General features: G+C 40.7%; 1 protein-coding gene across 6 annotated transcripts in view; it reads right to left on the bottom strand.

The window, feature by feature from the left end:
- LOC148320225 (neurexin-2-like) overlaps positions 1-19,362 on the bottom strand; it is a 116,295-nt gene that overhangs the window by 36,462 nt on the left and 60,471 nt on the right. For all 6 annotated transcript variants that reach the window (XM_088278945.1, XM_088278951.1, XM_088278949.1 and 3 more), the window contains one exon: positions 18,849-18,968. In XM_088278945.1, coding sequence (XP_088135071.1) covers positions 18,849-18,968 — 120 coding nt within the window. The remainder of the gene's footprint in view (positions 1-18,848; positions 18,969-19,362) is intronic.

Here is a 19,362-nt window from a genome sequence, read left to right as displayed (position 1 = left end):
TGCTCAAATTTGGGGGAGAGGTCAAAAAGGGAGGTTGAAGGGCAGAGAGAGGTGGTTGGACACAGTCGGACGAAGGAAAGCGTCACTTGGAGGTTATACACAGCAGAGCCAGAGCAAATCATCTTTCTCCATTCAAATGAATGGAAATGCTTTTAATACGTTTCAGCCTTCCACCCAAAAATGTTTTTAAAAAACAGCACGATGATATTACGATTTATGAAAATATACAGTTATGATGTAAGTATAGCTAGAATGTTAAAAAAAAAAAAAAAAAAAAAAATGAGCCACCTTCAATGCGATTGAACCTGCTTCTCGGTCACTTGGGGGCAGTATAATACAGCCAGATAACACTTGAAGAAGACTCGCAACTCACTCAGTAAGATGCATTCATATTTTTACAAAATAATCTTACATTGTAAGAACAGAACTTTGTCGTAATTCGAGCTTTTTTTGCTGAACGATGACAATATGGCAAGGGAACGTTAACAAGGCCTTAATGCCACAGTGCCATCTGCTGGACCGACATGGGCCCTGCCTCACTTGCATCTAATACGCTTGTTTGACTTTGTCACGAAACAACTCGAGAGCAGCGACCTTAACTATCTTTTCGGGATGAATCGAAACTGCTCTCTGGTCCAACGGCAGTGACCTCATGAGTAAAAAAGAAAAAAAAAATTCCCGCAGAAGCACTCCAAAACCACTTACTGTAAATTGATAGACACTGTACACATGATCTGGCTATTTCTCCTAATTCTTTCATTCCTATAGTGCAGCGTTAAAAAAAAACAAGAACAAAAAAAAAAAACAAGACGATACACCTTGTGGGACTGAAGTGCTCTCCCACTGCCGCCTCATTTGTGACATGTAAATATTTCACAGTATTGTGTTCGCGGCTTGTGCTCGCCTAATCAATTAGCTGCAATGTTTTTCCGTCGTGTTCGCCTCCTATCTGTACACAAGTCAGCCCTCAGAAAGACGGCTCAGCCGCTCTCGAGCTGCTCAACCGTGTGGGACTTATTCTTAGCAATGACTGATCCCAGTTCAGACAAATCTCGACAGTTTTTAGGGAGCCCGTTTTTTTTTTTGTTTTCCGTTGGCTGTTGGAGGTGGGGAATGTGATGATAGGGCGAATTGGAAAACACAGACGCTGGAGAGATGAACACATTATCGACAATAGAGCCAGAATGGGGAGGAGGAGATGGAGGATGGAGGCAGCCTTGCAAAGGGAGACGCCAAAGAGGGACTGCAGCTGTATCAGCTAAATCACGGTCGATATAGATATCAGCTTGGGATTGCCTCGTCGCTTGAAAGGACACGCATGGAAACAGGAGGAAAGAGGCAAGCCATGCGGCACCACCTCACACGGTGACAAGAAGTCGACGACGCAGGCTATTACTCATGCTCGGGAGGAGGTGGGGCGCTGAGGGCCAGAGACGCTGATTGAACAAAAAAAGAACAGAGGAAGGTTCGTGCTTCACATTCGAGAATGACAGGAGCCTGCACCAAATTGATCAGCTGGCATAGTTAACATAAATGAAGTGGATTAATGGTCAATTTCAACACGTTTGTCTCGAAAAGTGTGGCTTTACGCTGACAAATGCAAAATCTATTTTGCGGTGTGTTGGTTTTCATAGCAGGATTTGCTCAAACTAAATTACCAAGGCAGTTCTCACAGAAGGAAGAACCAATGTATGACTAGATGAAAATGTGGACACACTTGAGAGGGAAGTGGTTTTTTTTTTTGTTTTTTTTTTCACAGGGCCAATATTACCACATAAATATACTTTTCCCCCCAGGCCCCTTCAATCATATTTAATTCAATATGTATTTCGATTCAAGAGCGGTACATTTTCAAGTGGTAGTTAATTAAGTTAAAAGAACGGACAAATCCTCAGCAACATCAAACCGATTCATACCGAGATCTCTCATAAAGGGACGTTTTGATACGTATCTCGGCATTTTAAATAAATAAAAAAAATAAATAAATAAATGAAAAAAAATAATAAATAAATATATATATATATATATATATATATGTCTCCCCGTGCCTGCATGGGTTTTCAAAAACACGCATGACAGGTTGGTGAGTGAGCGCTCGCATGGTTGTCCGTCTCTGTGTGCCTTGGCTGGCAACCAGTTGGGGTGTATTTTTGGCCGACAAACAATTTGAGCATTCATTTGAATGCTTTTGCTGACTTCTTTTCTAACTTTTAATTGAACACCCCTGTCATTGTGTCTGTACCCCCTTCCTTTAAATGTTAATACAGGGTCGCCGTGACTTTTTAGTGTGAAAATGTAATGATACAAGCGGAGAAAATAATCCTCTAACGATGTCCAAGGAAAAGTCAGTGTCAAATTCAAGGAAAGCTCCAACCGATCTTAATTGAACTCGGCTCACAGCTCACGATGGGCCCACTTGCTGGATTTAACGGGAAACGCTTTACCACAGACGAAAACGAGGGGACTCGACTTCCAACAGAGCTGCGTTGCAAAAGTTTAGCAAGATGATTTATGGCCTACAACTTGGGCAGTCAGCTTCTTCAAGCTCCTGAGCATCTTTCGAGGCAGCGATGATATCTTGGCGGGAGCTGCCAAGCAAGAGGGGTTTCCATTCATCAACTGACGTGATTGTTCAAAGCATTTTGCATGTGGGGCTTGTTCAAAATCTGTCATCATCGACGTTCCAGACAATAAAATCACGGGCGTAGAATTTAGCCTGGAGGCAGTTGTGAATGTACTTTCATCTTTTAAGGAAGCTTGGCAGGTCACTGCTAATTTACATAATCAAATTAGTTGCACATATAGCGTACGTATGTACATGCATTCAGGCCGCCAATTTATGAGTGGCAGCAATATCGAATGTATATAATTTTACAAAACAATTTGAATGTTCTTCAGACATAAAAATTGTGTTTCGTGTCAACATGCGGCTCTCTACCAAAAAAAAAAAAAAAATAAATAGAAATTGAAGTTTACTTTAGCATAACAACAAACAACGAGTACCGATCCTATAATGGTCCTATTCCCGTGTACCAAAGGCTAATCACAACGCTTGCAAAATGATACAATGTGAGAAGACAAGTAGCGCTGACTTAAGACTGTTTGTTCTCAGGAGGATCTGTTAGATGAGATTTTTCAGCGACATCCAGTCTCAGTCTCACCCGAGGCGGTAAAGTAGCAGGATTAATCATAGCACTTTCAGATTAATTACTCATAATGCCAGCACGCTCCGAAAGGCATCGCCTGCAGTTGTGATGTTTGGTTGATTTCATTAGGCTCAAAGCGACAACACCTAAAATAAGTCTGCCTGAGACAGGGACGGCGAGGGGGGAAAAAAAACAAAAGAGAAAAATCAGCTTCACACATGTAACAATCAGGTCGCATCAGCTTGTACATAACTGTACAAACACAAAGAGTCGAAAGACGTAAACAACAAACGGGGAGAATGCATTGTGCAGTTCCAACTACGAGGTTAAATGTTTAGAGGAGAGCTGCGAATGCACACAAGCTCTCCTCTCCATCTTAATTAAAATGATATTTCGCCGTTCGCCCCGCATGGCCCACATTTCCTGCTAAAAAGCCACCGCATGTGACAGCGCTCGGCATTGCTGGCTGCACATGGCGCTGGCATGAATAGACTCCATTTGCTTGTTAAGTTGAGCTGACTGGCCTCTGCGTGTCTCGAAGAAAAGAAGAAACGGCACCATTGCTCCACTGCTGAGAAACCACTTCTTTCCAGATGACAAAAGGAACCGTCGGACAATTTTCGCCACGCACCAACACGGCAAGTGCAAGATTTTGTAACAAAGACTTTGATAATGCTTATTGTACATCCGATTCAGATTTTTACTTCACTATTAAGGACACTTGATCACAGATGACAATAGGGCTGGGAATCGAATTTCCCAAATCGATTCGATTCGACACACAAGGGTCTGATTCGATTCCATTTTCGATTCACTTTGATTGATTTTCGATTCAATCAAAGATTTTGCACTAGGAATATTTACATGAAGAATTGAAGCCAATGCAGTTACATAAATATAATATAATAACAATAATTAATAATAATAATTAATAATGCATTAAATTTACAAGCGTCTTTCAAGACCCTCAAGGACACTGTACATCAATAAAAGCAATTATAACTAAACTGTTCACAGTAATAAAAATGTGAAAAAATATATATATAATATATAAGAAAGAATGAATGAATAAATAAAATAGAGAACAGAGAATAGTACATTAATCATGCACGTTTTATTTAGCGTGAACTGATCAAAACCATAAATACATCTGCCTTAATTTTTGTTGCCGCTGACTTCACTGCTTCCGCCATTTTGTTTTGACACGCTACTTTCGCGTCGTGACGAGACGCGTGAAGTCATGTAAATTTATGCGGAAAAACATGTCATCATAAGTATCGAGATAGGGTTTTATGAAAAGGAAACTCCGTTAAAATCTAATTTTTTAAACCCAGAAAACAACCTTTAAAACAATGAGAAACAAATTACACCAAAGAAGAGGAAAATATATATCATAATCACTAAAGAAGCAACAACATCCACAAAAAAAATAAATAAAAATAAAATAAAGACACAGCCTCCACTATGGAGGATGGCACAGCCTCCAGCTTAGTGACTTGTGAGAAAACTACTTTCAGACCCTGCTCATGATTGATGCTGCCTTGAGCAAGACACCTCTCGGTGTTACGTCGGTGTACGCGTTGACTACCTACACACGGATGAAAGACATGGTCAAGTGCATCCACGGGGATTCAGCTCGAAGAAGAATGCTATGAAGAAGAACGATGGCGCTGGGCCACGACCAGTTGCAGAATCCACAGACGCTGACTTCTGCGTGTAGAGGAAACGCATCAAGGGGCGTCTTTTGGCCCGATGTCCAAAGCTCAACAATTGAATACAAGCGGCGATGAGACGCATCAGCACGGCTTAAAATAGAAACGAAATTCGCAATTTAAAGCGTTTGTCGAATGTATGTGACGGAAGTACCCCGATTAAATGATGCTATCTTTACTGTTTGTTAACCCAGCTGCCTTTGGAGGACGTGGTGCTAAGTCCTCGATCAACAACAGCCCGTGTGTATTTGAGAACAGCAAAGTGGGAGAAACCACATTGAAACTGACAGGAAAAAAAACAAAACATCATCAGCAATTTTGCAGCTTGAGAAGAAAAATAAAACGTATAGGCGAGTCATACTCCAATTCACGGGGGAAGCTTAAGCAATCTTTATTATTCAATGAACATAGCTGGACGTGAGTGAGCACTGGATCAAAAAGAAATGAGAGCGAAGGGAAAAAAAATGTGCAGGTTTTCTTTTCTTTTTTTTCTGAGCTAAGCTTTGCTGTGCTGCGTATTTGTTTCACAGTGGCCAGGGAGAGAGCCAGCAACAAATAGAAAGGAGATTTGAAGCAGAGAGTTGTGTGCGAGAGGAAAGACAGGAAAGCGTCACAAATGATTGCGCAAGGCTTTTTTTTTTTTTTGTCCTGTACGGTGTTACACGTCAGATATTATAATAAAAAAAAAAAAAAAAAAAACCTTCCCTGCCTGAGTGACAAATCACAGAGTACACATCCTCTATTATTTTGTGGTGACTGTACCATCTTTCGTCACTCCAATTCTATTTAAACACATCAATGTGAAGTTCATCGGATTTATTATAGTACAAAAGCAATGGCGGTGGTAAACTCAGTTCGTTTAATGGACCCGGGTGACGATGGGTCACGCGCAACAGTGATCTGGTTCGCTTGAGTCACTTGAGTCTGGGCTGTTTTCATTTGACATTTCAGCTCAGTGACAGCATGTTTCAGCATTCACAAGCACATACACATATATAATATACTATAATATAATAATATACTATAATATAATAATATACTATAATATAATATAATATAATAATATAATATAATATAATATAATATAATATAATATAATATAATATAATATAATATAATATAATATAATATAATATAATATAATATAATATAATATAATATAATATAATATAATATAATATAATATAATATAATAAAATAATATAATAAAATAATATAATATACTATAATATAGTACAATATAATATAATCAGATTTTTTTTTGCTTTGCTCATTTTATACGGGTATGAATTTTGTGTTATAATAAGATACATAGCTAATTGAATTGAATGTAAGCTGAAGTAGCAGCATGTAAAACATGACAGTTGTGACCCAACGTACAGAAGTGACTCACATCGATAGTGACGAAGAGCGAGCGTAGTTTCTTTGTCGCAGGAAGGCCTTTTCGGACATCCTTGTAAATAACAGTTAACGTGACCCCGGCCCAAAGAATGCGACACCCTTCATCTGCACAGCTAAAATATAAAACCTTAATATAGTGGATAAATCTTTTAGAGCTTCACCAAGGAGGTTGTCTTTTCATCCACGCAGGTCCACAAAAGCAGTCACGTAACCTCCGTTTGTTCGAAACGACATTTTTCTGGATTGACGCAACGGTAACTGTGCTTTAGAAGAGCAAAGTAAGATCTAAAAGAAGAATTCTAGGCTACGCAAGCTAGCAAGAATATATGTTATGCTAATACTTGAGTCCTTGTACAGGAGTGTGTTTGACTTGCAGTAATGCATTGTAATCCAGTGTTTGGAAGGTTAACGCGGCTCAGTTAGGGTTGCCATGGCAATAAGAGAGAAACTAGGTTGCCTTGGTAGAGGCTTGCAATCTCATTGTGGTGTCTGCTTTTCTTGACCAAAAAATGCCAACATTTATTTTCTATACATGGACTATATCCACAGTTGAATTTCTATACGTGCTAAATAACATTTATTGTCATTAATGAAGAGGTTGAGGCTAAACGAGGTTTGCCGCAGTGTGCCATAGGCCACCGCTGTGACACGAATGCACCGAATGCCTAAATGCTTTAATTGTTCATGGCATGTAGTTCTAATTTGATCAGCAAAAACAGTGAGAGAGCTTTGACGGTGGCAGAGAAAACGGCGCCTAAATGATGCATAAGCGTGTGGCTTGCGAGTTTGGGGACGAAGGAAGACGGACAGACGGACGGGCAGATGCGAGGCTCGCAATGTGAGGGCCTCTTTGTGCGCACTCTGTCTGCTCTTTATGATGTAAACTGAATGTAACCTTTCTCCCCTTCCGCACAGCCCCTGCAGGAGCCACCGGGAAGCCCTGGACCCCACTGGGGGTGGGGTGCGAGCGCTTGGCACACGGCCGCCATTTATCCGAGGTTCAGCTGCTGCGTGTTGTGGGTGTTAAATAAAACGCGCCATGTTCCCACCGAGAGCGAGGCACAGAGGGAGAAGTCAGCGCAGGGGCGGAGGGCGTTCACCTGCTTAGCTCTTCTTGTATCAACTGCAGCACGCTTTTTTTTTTTTTTTTTAACGGGAGGGGGAGGGATTATTTGGAGGATCTTATGGGAGAATGAACCAAGGCAATTAGTAGCCATATTTTCTTTTGCTTTATTTTGCATTTCTGAACACCCGCCGCTCTCGTCGAGCCTCTCGGCGAGGCTTGACCCCGCTTGAATACCGTTAACGTTGACGAGACGGTGTGAATGCCGAGAGACGCTTTCATGCGGAGGCCATTGTGTGTTAGTCCGATTTGATGCGTGGTGAATGTGTGAGACGTGCTTTCAAACCCAGGCGCACGTTTTTGTGATATCCATTTTTAAAATATTGTTTGTACGCCTTCACACGGAACGATTATTGTGCTAATGCTGAGAGACAACTATTCACACGATATGGTTAAGTATTGAGCCGAAGTGTCCTTGGGTCCCTTGAAAGGCGCTATGCACAGCTAAGCTATTAATATCGTTGTTGTGCGTTGAAATATTTATTGATGCTAAGCTAAGGAAAGTGTTCACACTCAGGCAACCGAATTGTGGAAAATATTATTTGGAGAAATGCTGAGAAACGACTGACCACTCCTGTGCTGCATTCCAAATTTGTACAGGTAATTCGTTCTTTGTCACGTGCAAGTAACCTGAAATTATGACAAATGTATGATTATATTTTGAAGAAAGACAAGTGGTCAACGAGCTAGTGTTGGGATGAATGAAAAAAAAAGTCTGAAAAATATGAGCATTCAGCATTGAAGAGTCCAGAAATCCTCATTGAGAAAACAAGCCCACAAACTTAGACCCAAAGCTACTGTAAATGTGTCCATTGATCAAAACCTGCATTATTAATTCCCACAATCTCATCTTTAAATTCATAAAAAAAAAAAAAAAAAAAAAAGTTTTTCAATCACCAAGCACCACAGGCACCTCACAGCCGGTAGATGAAATTGGCCAAATCTTGCTATAAAATTGCCGTTGCTTGCATTTTCGCAAAATAGCAGACCTTTAATTCGCCAGGCTGGAAAACGTCGACACTTTTCTACATTGTCTGCCCACCGGCGTCACATGTGATTCCATGCCCATGTTTTCGTGAACAACGTCGCACTAGAATTTGCACACAGCACACTGAGCAGAAATATTGCATTATTAATGTGAGCATTTTGTATTACTTTGCCACAAGTGTACAAAAGCCAAACTAAAATTTCTTTGTATGAATGAAATGCGGTCAACTCCTTTTCATTCGAAATATCGTCAATATTTTATCAGCACTTTAACATAAGCTATATTTAGAAGTCTTTAAAAGAACATACATTATTATTATTATATTTCAATGCAGGATTTATGATATTTTTCCCCATATTACGATGAATTTCTTGACACATAATATCAAAGAAATACAATTTGACGTGAGCTGAGATAAGTTGTACCGAAGTCATTTATTTTTCATTTTCATGCCTGAAGCTAATAATAATAATAATAATAATAATAATAAATATATATATATATATATATATATATATATATATATATATATATATATATAGGCCACGTGCATGAATGGCAAATAAATAGGCAATGGGAACAAGCCTGTAGCAGCGAGGTGCAAGACAGCGACCTAAAATGTCTAAACAGGATTTATTTGTTATCTTGTACAGCAGTTAAAGGCCTGATAGCAGTTTCCCTTTGGTGGGAAATACACAGGAGGCAAACCGAGCCAAGATGAGAAGGGACATGTTTAAGTTCTAAAATGCAAAACAAAGAGAGTTGCAAAAAAAAACAAAACAAATGGTAGGACAACAAAATAATAGATGACACTTGAATCCGAGACTAGAAAGAACTTGCTGCTGCTTTGAGAAGAAAATAAAAAAAATACTAACGTCATCATTCCTTATTATTAGCTTTCACTGGCCTGGCGTTGCCTCCGATTTGAAGCATAAATGGAGCAGGCCACACCAATGGCTTCTCAATCAATTATTTACTCAACACATTAATAAAAGAATGACATCATAATATATATGATATATGAATTCAAATCAAGGAAAAATGTTCAACTCTGTCAATATTATGATTCCAATTTTATTGTGACATTCTTGAACTTTTCTGCAAAAAAAGTACAATACTATCACCTCCCTTCTCTGAAAGGCTTTGCGACCCAACCGGCCGTTCGGGTGCCAATGTGTTGCCAGATAATCAGATTGTCTGAGCTCTATCGCAAGGCGAATATTTTTCAACCTGAAGAACCACGGCTGACGAGAGGAGAAGCCAACTTGCTCACATCGCAGCAACTTAGCAACTGGAACGTTTCCTCTGATGGGTGACGATGACGCTTCAAACGCAAGCACAAGTGTTTAATTAGTACTCTCAATAGGAGTCGCTATCAAGGCAGAGATTGTTCTCACTCATTTCTGCGGGATGGGGAATTTATTTTTAAACTCTTCACATCGTATAAGACAACACGAGAAGGTGGCAGTGGCACTGCCGGGTCAGAGGGGGCGTATACTTCGAGAGGGGTCTGTCCACATTTTGAATATGGAAAAAAAAAAAAGATCTCAAATTGCAATTCAAGGCATACGTCAGAGAGAATTACAAACTCGATTGAATATAATGTCGTTGTCGTTGTGTTGATGGTGACAGCAACTACGTAGTGACGTGGGCCGATACGCGACGCATGATCCGTACGGATCAGAACGTGGTGGCCATTGGGAAATTTCCAGAGATTCCCAAACGGCCGGTCCATTTCAGAGCCGGTCGAACCCCACATGGAATACTCGTCAGCGACCCCCCCCCCCCCCCACCCCGTCAATCATTTAGTTTGAACGCATGTCGCCTGACGACCGCCGGGAGCGATGGTAGAGTGCCGGGGATTTCTCGTGTGTTTTAAACCAACACTCTTTGATTTGTCTTCACCTCATTGACGATTCTGCGCCGTGTGCTCTTGCAGTCAACTTTAGAGGACAGCCATGAGTCGGGAGGGTAAACAGTGCTGGAATCTCCTCCAATTACAGACAATCTGTCTAACCATAGACAGATGAACATTAAGGCTCGTTGGAGATACTTTTGTGACCGTCACTGTCATTGGAGGCATTTGGAGAGGGGGGGTTTTGTGAGGCATGGTACAAAACGGGCACCCAGCACCTCCAATCTCATCATCGATTGGACTCAGAGCTGGATAACTATTGACTCTGATATGATGTGTTTAATAGAAACATGTAAATTCGATCGTGTGTTATAAGTTTATGATGACTGTCTTTGTCTCTTGTTGTAAATTAGATGAAAATATTTAGTGCAGAAATGCCGGCAATTCCAAATGTTTCACATACTTCTTGTAACTGTAAATGCTAAATGCTCACATAAAAAAAAACATTTTATTAAAAAGGTGTAAATATACTGCGGTTTGCGGAACATTTTTTTCCCCCCGCCGTACTACAATAAAGTGTAATTGCACCTCCGCTCCAGTAGTTGGCAGTGGCGCTCTCCTTGCCCATTGTGTGCAGCGAGTATTTACTCTACGGTGCAGGTTTGTTTTGCAACGAAAATGCCATAATTCATAGTTGCAATGGAGAGTGGGTGCTGGTGAGGGGGGGGGGGGGGACGCAAATTGTTTTCTTTTTGCTGGGGGGGCGTGACAGACAATGATTGTGAAGCGTGTATAAAAATGATGCAAGGATGCCACAGAAAATAACAGCAGATTGATGTCGGTGAATGCTCATCGTCTTTCTTTTTCTTAAACCAAGACCAAACTCCCACTGTACGCATCTACGTATGCAGGCTGAGTCACGTAACCGCGTGACTAATCAGCAAGTAACCATTCCCATAGCCGAACATAACACTGCCTGTGTCAGTTGGCATTCTCATGAGCGATCAAGTCTCCCGTGATCCGAGACACACTATGCCCAAAAGCTGCGAGAAAAATCTCAGTTTTCAATAAAGAATTCAACTCTAACCCCTCACAAGTCGGTTTGTGTTTTTTTTACACACAAGAATGGTTTCCATGGAGTTCATTTTAAGGAATTAACAGCAATGCACAAGTGGCTCTCACGGGAATGTGATGTTTAATTCTGTTACGTGAGCTTCTGATGACATAACCTTGTCATCTTTCGTTTTTAGGGTTTCATTTTCTTACAAAAAAAAAAAAAAAAAGTGCTGTTATTTCTATCAAGCACACATGCCCGTGAATTGGATAATTAGGTTTGAGTAAATTGCTGGGACTTAGCCCTTTTTCATTAATCCCTTTCTCTATTATAGCAGCCTCCCACTGCTACTTATCAAACATATAACACGGCCACGTGAACCCAAATCCAATCCTCTCTACCCAAATTTGGATAGGCACACTGGAACTACACACAACACTTTTTTTTTTTTTTTTTTCTAGGACACGCATGCAGCCTATTCTTTACAGCCTGGAAAAAGTGCAACACATCATCACATCAGGCGTTTTAATGTGAGAAGCAAGGACAAGATATAAAAAAGTAAGCCAAAGAGACACACATTGCCTCAGGTGCTTCTTCTCTTTTCACATCTATGTAAATGTCAGAACTTTTACTCTCAGGCCTAAAAGGCTGAGAAGCTGAAAAAGTGCTGCGAGATGATGACCTGTGGAGGATTACGCATTATTGTTCGGCGTTTCACTGGAGGACGAGTAAATGGGATCGAAAGTCTTGTACAGCTCAAGTTTGGTGCCTTGGAAAAGGAGCTGCGGAAGGATATTGGGGCTCTTCGCCAAAAATGAGAATTTGCTTGAGCAGAAATAAATAAATAAATAAATAAATGAATAAAAAAAAAAAAAAGCGATGAAGCCAAGCAAGTCATGATGATTTTATTTATATTATAATCCAAGATGGTCGAATCAAGATCAACAAATAACAAAGGACGTTGGTGTAAAATTTGGATGAAAAATATCAAATATGACTAAAATCAGATGCTTTATTGTTCCTTGTAAATAAGCTTTTCGATAAACGGAGATTTGTGAGCAGTGCGGTATCTTGCTTCAAATTATTCAAAATCAGTCGGGCTCTTACTTTGACACAGAGCTGTTACATCCGACAAAATTGTGCCCGGCCGTGTTACAGGGAGAATTGAGCGATTGATTTAATCGTTCGTTTTAACGACTTGATACATACCGGTTTGGGTAGCCCCCCCCCCAAAAAAAAAAAAAAAAAAAAGACTCCAGGTTTTGATTATTGAGGACATTGGAGTCCTGAAGAAATTATGTACCAGAGTGTGCTCAAAGTGCTCTTAAAACTTAATGTCGGAAGAAAATTGCTTCAGGATTGTAGCGCGAGGAATTATTGAGCTTCTGATTTAATTTTTGACCACTTTGACTTCTTGTTTACCTCATTAACAGAGGATTGTATCTTTCTTTTTCTTTCGCATGCAATCTTGTGCAGACAATTGGCGAACAAGGGGCTTGTTACAACGTTGCTGACAGGAAGTCGGAAAATATTAATTCAATGTTTAACCTTGACCACCTCATCGTTTTGGGTTGGGATATGTTTTAAAATGCATGAGTTCTTCATTTGACACATGAAAACAACGGTTTAAAGCGGCGGTGTTCAACTGGCGGCTCGCGGGCTGCATGCGGTCCGCGACCACACTCTGAGGGGCCCCCTCACAAAAAGCTAGCTAGCTAATTGGATAGCTAAAGAAAAATAGTTTGGACGGACAGACGGACAGGTGCATTATTCAACCTGTGAGCAGCTTCAAATTGTCTGGGCTCACGCTTTGATTTATGACAATAACACATTAAATATCTTTATCCATAAATGCGACTTGGTGACACAACGGCCTGCATTCCAAAGCATAAAAAAATCTATATTAAAAACATCAGAATGTCTGAATGCTCTCCTATTTTACAAACGCATACTGTGGCAAATTTAAATTCAGGTATTCTCTCGGTTTTATTGCCAATGTAAAGCAGCGTAGTATGAAGATTAAAACTCCATTGCTGCCTTCCGTATGTTTACGCGCCCTCCAGCAACTGGTGCGCGGACTGCCAGCGAGGATGAATGAGAGGCACGTTGTATCCTGGACAAGTGCCAAATAAATGCAGAGCTTTTAATTAACTTTGGAGTCGATTACCGTAACGCGCCGCGAGCAAAGCCTCTACTGGGTGGTTGGTTCTTACTTGAGTGAAAAGTAAACAGATGATGACTGAAGTCTCGTTAAAGATGACCTCTCACAATAAATAAACGGAAAAAAGGAATAGTTGGAGAGTGCACGTTTGCTCTCAACTACTATTGGAGATATTCCATTGCTCATGCAGAAAATAATACAGAGCAAGGAGCCTGGACCACTAGAGTGAGTATTTCTCATGGGATCTGTAAGTGTTGGATGCTTAAGCATATCATCGTGTGATATTAAGCGTGCAGGAGTCTAAGCTCTGTCAAGAATTGGATTTGACGCACACTATTTAGCAAAGAATCAGTGATTTAAAAAAAAAAAAAAAAAGACTAAAAAAATAATCCCCCTTTCCGGGACATGTAAGCGATGGACAATTACGTCTGCCGACGTCCATCCAGGTTATAAAAGGCTCAATTAATACAGCAATTTGCATGCTGCACTAAACCTGATGCTGGCAGTTGCTAGGACCGTGAAATAATACCGCCGAGAGAGCCAGACTTGCACTGTCACACACAATATGCTGCCTTTAATAATAATCACTCTCGATTACTTTTAATGTCTTCTTAGAAGCAAAGCGCATATGTGGAGTGTTCAGCGTGTGTCGAAAGGACAAGTAAACGTGTGCGCGTGGTGCTCAACCTTTCAACGCACATAGCTCCCAATAATGGTTTAGGGCCGATATGCACTTTATTTTCTTTTCCAATTTTGATTATTCCGGTTGGCCCTTGTTGCCATGGTAACGGTAATCAATTCCGATAGGAAGGTAAGGGCACCTCCAGATTCAATCAAGCCAAAAGAAAAGGAGACCGGCGCATTGAAATTGGATGAAAATTCGCTTGGTCTGATCACAGCGCACACAATTTTCGATTCTGTTTGGATCCCGATGGGACAGCAACTCCTTGACTCGGATGTGGGATATGTTCTACCTTTTTAATACATCTCGAAGATCATCACGAAACATATTTTTGGAGCTTCGGTCTCAAAGCACGAGATTAAGGCTGAAACTCGATCCCGGATTATCCTTGTGGCCTGTAGGACCTGTAAGGCTCCCTCTCAAATAGAAGTTAAAGCATGAAAATGGGATTTGTTTGAGCGCTCCGACAGGGAACATTCCCATGGATAAACTACGCCATTGTAGTTTTGACATAAATGAAACGAAAGCGAGATAAAAGAGCACACTAACTGGCATGTGAAATAGGAAAGGAAGACAGCGGCAGTCACGCCGCACTCATGTAGCTTGGCTTCATGCCTCCAGGCAAAGAGTACAATTTACCGTCTGTCTTTGCCTCCATGGGAATAAAACAATCACAAGGAAATGTAGTCTTATAAATGAGCAGCAAAGGTAGGCTCCATTGTTCAGGTGCTGGATGCTTGTGAGTTACATTAAAGCCATCTCAAGTGCAATTTATATCTGGACTGAACAAGATGGAGTCACATGGTGCATGCATGTGGTGAGAGGACACCAAATATTGACTCATTCACAGCCAACGGACACTCCATTATACGCGCACCTGCACATCCCAACAAGTGAAAAATATTGAACTGAAGACTGAAAGAAGGCCTTCAGTACACAGCATATGTATCATGGTAATTAAGGTGAAATCAGAGATCGTTTCCCAAAACGGAATAAATTTGCAAGTCGGCAAAAACATTTTGTCTGGAAAAACGCATCCCAACTAATCGGGAGAAGCGTCGTCATCCAACAAGATAATGACACAAAAAAACACATCGAGGACTTCAACAGGCGGAATAAGCCGTTCAGGAAAAGTCAATCACCAGACCTGAACCCAATCGAGTCTGCAATTTACCTCCCGAAGAGGAGACGGAAGGTAGAAACACCCATAAACAAAGAAGAACTGAAGTAAAGGCCTGGAAAAGCATTTTAAATGAAGAAAGTCACAGTCTGGCGTATACTCCAAAAAAAAAAAAAAATTCCAGCAAACGGTTCCAATACTTTTGAAAAAGACCAATACAGCAAACGGATGGCTACAACGTCAAACTCCAGTGATTGGTTGGCGAGCAGTCCCCAAGTCGACTCCCTCTCCTGCCTAAAACTCTCATATTTAAAAAAAAAATGGTTTTATCTTATAACATGTTTTGAGATGGCTGAAAATTACGGCTGGTGTGCATTCTGGTGTGACAGCAACATTTTATATTCAAAGCATATTTGAATAGGCTTCACCGATAATTATGCTGGCTTTTGGTTTGATGGGGGAGAAAAATAAATCAATCAATTGACAGTATCAGAATGTGGAACACATGGCTTTGTGCGACATAATCACCACCTGACAGGTTAGCAGAGACACTGTTGTCATACCCGGTAAATCGTCTTCCATGAATAATCATTCTACCTCCCGCTGTTTTCATGTTCTCGGCACAGCTATTATTATTATTATTATTATTACAATTATTGCTCTTCTCCGACTGGCAGGTATTCATGGTTACATGTTTTCTGCAAATTTGTCCCGTTGCGATATGCTGCCGATTACACGCTGGTTCGATGAAAAAAAAACAATATGCTACTCTTTGGGAATTGCGCTGATGTATGACTGACCTTTGATTAGCTAGCCATGTCAATGATCACCGGCAAGATGGAGAGCCTTTCCTGCATAGAAACTAGAACTGACTCAAGTCGTACTTTCAAGACAAGAGCGGCGCATCCTTTGTCCACGTTTGATCTTTTTTTTTTTTTTAAATGAAATTTGGATGTGAAGCAAGAGATGGCAATAAAGAATCCCGACTTATTTTGTCCAAGCTGCTACCTATCGGCTATTTCACGTCAAGATAACATCGCAACCAGCATGGAGCCTAATAAACCCATTTTTTTCTGGAAAAACGTGAGCAGGAAATTAAATTGAACATCAATTTATTTATTTATTTTATTTTTTTTTTGGGGGGGGGGGAGTTGTAGATCAGCTCAAATCAGAACTACGTCTGCCAGCCGTTCTAAAACATAATATTTAAAAGAGAATTTGAACAAGCCATGTTGCACGTCATTGAAATTGACGAGACGGTATGTGGTCGATATCCTTCAAGCCGGCCAGTCCAATATTCATGTAAATACATTCATGTTTATAGGACCTGCTGGGGCGAGCGCTCTGATGGTTTCGCCTTAGGCAGCCATTTAAAATTCCAGCTTGATGGTGTGCGTGCGCGTGCCAGAGTTGCGGCAGTTACAGATAATCAGATGTTGGGAAGACTTTAAATGGTATGTCCTTTGAACATCCGATTGGGTAGGAACCAGTGCCTCTTAACATATAATCACTCTCAGTGGGAATCATTGTGGGGGGGAAATTAAACATGCATTTTTCTTTCTCTTAATTCCTTAGCGTCTACTGCTGTATTGCGTATATTTCAAAATCAATGCAAAGTGTGAAGTCAAAGATGTCGTACAGTGTGCAAGATTTTGTAGTTTCCAGTCATGCACGCGAAAAGTTGCATCAGAACCAGGCCGTCCCACAGAGCGAAGAGCGCTGAGCTATAGAAAGCAGCTGCACAATGGAATTCTGATGCCAAGAATCAGCGTGACGCGCTCGGTCCGCCGCCCTCCTGCTCGGAGCAGGTCACGAGCGGTGCTGAGTTCACAAATATGGAGAGCGACTAATTGAAAATGAATTCAAAGCTACGTGAGGTAAAAAGACATCAAAGGTGTGCTTTTTTTTTTTCCCGATGAGCTCTGACATATTACCGAGTCGTATCACGATGCAAGAGTCCTTATGATAGATTTTCAAGTTTCCAAGGATACAAAATTGTTAAAATACAGAAGACCCCAAATATAATGCATGTTTTAAAGCCAAAATTTGCAGACTAATCAGAATATAACGTCGCCTTGAGTGTAACATGCCGAGCAGCACCGAGGTCTGCAAAACGTAATGAAGAGAAAAAAAGAAAAGTTGTTCCGACAGAAAAGCCACCCGTCTATGTGGCCTCCTTTTGCATCGGGGGACGTTCCAATTGAAAAGTTGCATTAGAGTACTTCCATTTTATTTATCCAATGTTGGTTGAAATGGATGAGTTGGCAACATTGCTCCTTCGTCCAGCATTAGGCAGGAAAAGACAAATGCAGAGCCTTGCCCGATGCACAGTTGTGAGGCAACATAGGCAAGTGGTTGATTAACATGTGGATTCATTAAAAAAAAAAAAAAAAAAAAAAAAAGAGAGAGAGATCAGGATAGTGGTTTTCAGTTCAAATCAATGGAGTCAAGTGAGCAAAAAAAAAAAAAAAAAAATGTTTATAAGGACAAATTGAGTGAAAAGGACTTCAATCTTATTTGGGACGAATTTAGTTGGTGAGGAGCAGTTGATATACTTCTGTCACGTCATCTTTAAAAAAATGAAGACATGTGTGACCTCGAACTGTTTTAAATGACCAGCTCTTGTCTTTTGTGCGGCTGCTTTTTTTTGTTCTCCAGTTTTGCTGTGGTGACTAATTATTTACACACACACACACCCAAAAAAAAAAGAAATCAGAAATTGTTTGCACACGTCTAGCAAATTCCAAGTCAACATGTTTGCAGACTCTATAATTGTCACAATTTTTTGTGTAAATACAAACACATAAAGTATGTAAATAACCAAGTGCCCCCTCAATGATTACATCACTTTTCTCGTCTCTTTTAATGAAGCGTCAACGAAATTAAACTGTAAAGTTATTCCTACACAAAAAAGTTATTTGGACGTTCCCTTTAAAGGAAGATCTTGTATGAATACTTTGGATTGCCACCTTGATGTCAAAAACATGCTTTGTACGGACGGCCTTGCATGTTGGGTTCAATAAAATGACATTTTCAAACGCGACAGGCTGCACGATCCGCATCTGCATTTTTTTAAATACTGGAGATTTATTATTGAGGGAAATGTCTATTAATCTGCAAATGTTCAATACATCACTTACCAAAACAAGATGTTCGACAATAATTAGCTTCAATTAATTTACTCATAAATTGGGATCAAAATGATCTGAATTAAAAATAAATGAAAACACGAGGGATGGGCCAAATCTGAAAAATCCAATTAATTAAACAAAACTAGCGACACGGACGCACAATATGCTCTTTTATCCCCTGACATAATTAATTCACAACTCAACAAAAACACATTTCCCAAACGAGCGGTCGTCACAAAGACTACACGACCATTTTAGCGCTAGGCGGTCATGACACCCGCTGTGGGCTCTGTGAGGGGGAACATCTTAGGTAATCTATGCAGACATCTGTGGTGACTCATTGTGAAATCATTTAAATGCGCTTATAAAGAAATCTCTCAGATTAGTGTCTTGCATCGCCAACCTGTGGCGAGAAATCAGACATCCAGAAGTGGCACATTTGCTCCCACCAGAGAAGCAAAAAAAGCCTACTTACGGTCACTGCAGAACGGCCCCCCGTAGGTCGTCATGGTGCAGTCGCAGGAGAAGCCCTCCCAGAGCTGCAGACACACTCCCTGGTGGTGGCACGAGTCCTCGGTGCACGTGGTGCTGGGACCTACATCGTGATGACACAAAAGGCACACTTTCGATTTATAAGTTCATTTTGTCTAGACAGCAACATTTGGATCATCCAAAGACTTCTTTTAAATATGCAGCAACGGTCACCAATCATTTTTACGCACAAGTCCAGAACTTTTGCAGACCGCAACTCCTGTTGGAGGGCGAGCTGGAACTTGTTGCTAATGCTAACAGCTAGGTGCTCGGTTGTACGGTCAAAGCTGATCCGTTGCACCACGAGCCCATCATAGATGGGTGTAATGAAGAGAAGCCAGCCACCTTTTAGCCTCAAATAATAAATAAACCAGAAGTACTGTAAGTTTTTTTGGGGGGATCAGTATCGGGCCGCGGACCAGTGGTTGAGAACCTCTAATATACAGTACATACACATT

Source organism: Idiotropiscis lumnitzeri, chromosome 17 (assembly GCF_059441095.1).
Source record: "Idiotropiscis lumnitzeri isolate Australia: NSW breed Sydney's pygmy pipehorse chromosome 17, RoL_Ilum_1.0, whole genome shotgun sequence".
Taxonomy (NCBI): domain Eukaryota; kingdom Metazoa; phylum Chordata; class Actinopteri; order Syngnathiformes; family Syngnathidae; genus Idiotropiscis; species Idiotropiscis lumnitzeri.
The sequence above is the reverse complement of the archived record's forward strand: the minus strand, read 5'-3'. Positions and strand labels throughout refer to the sequence as shown.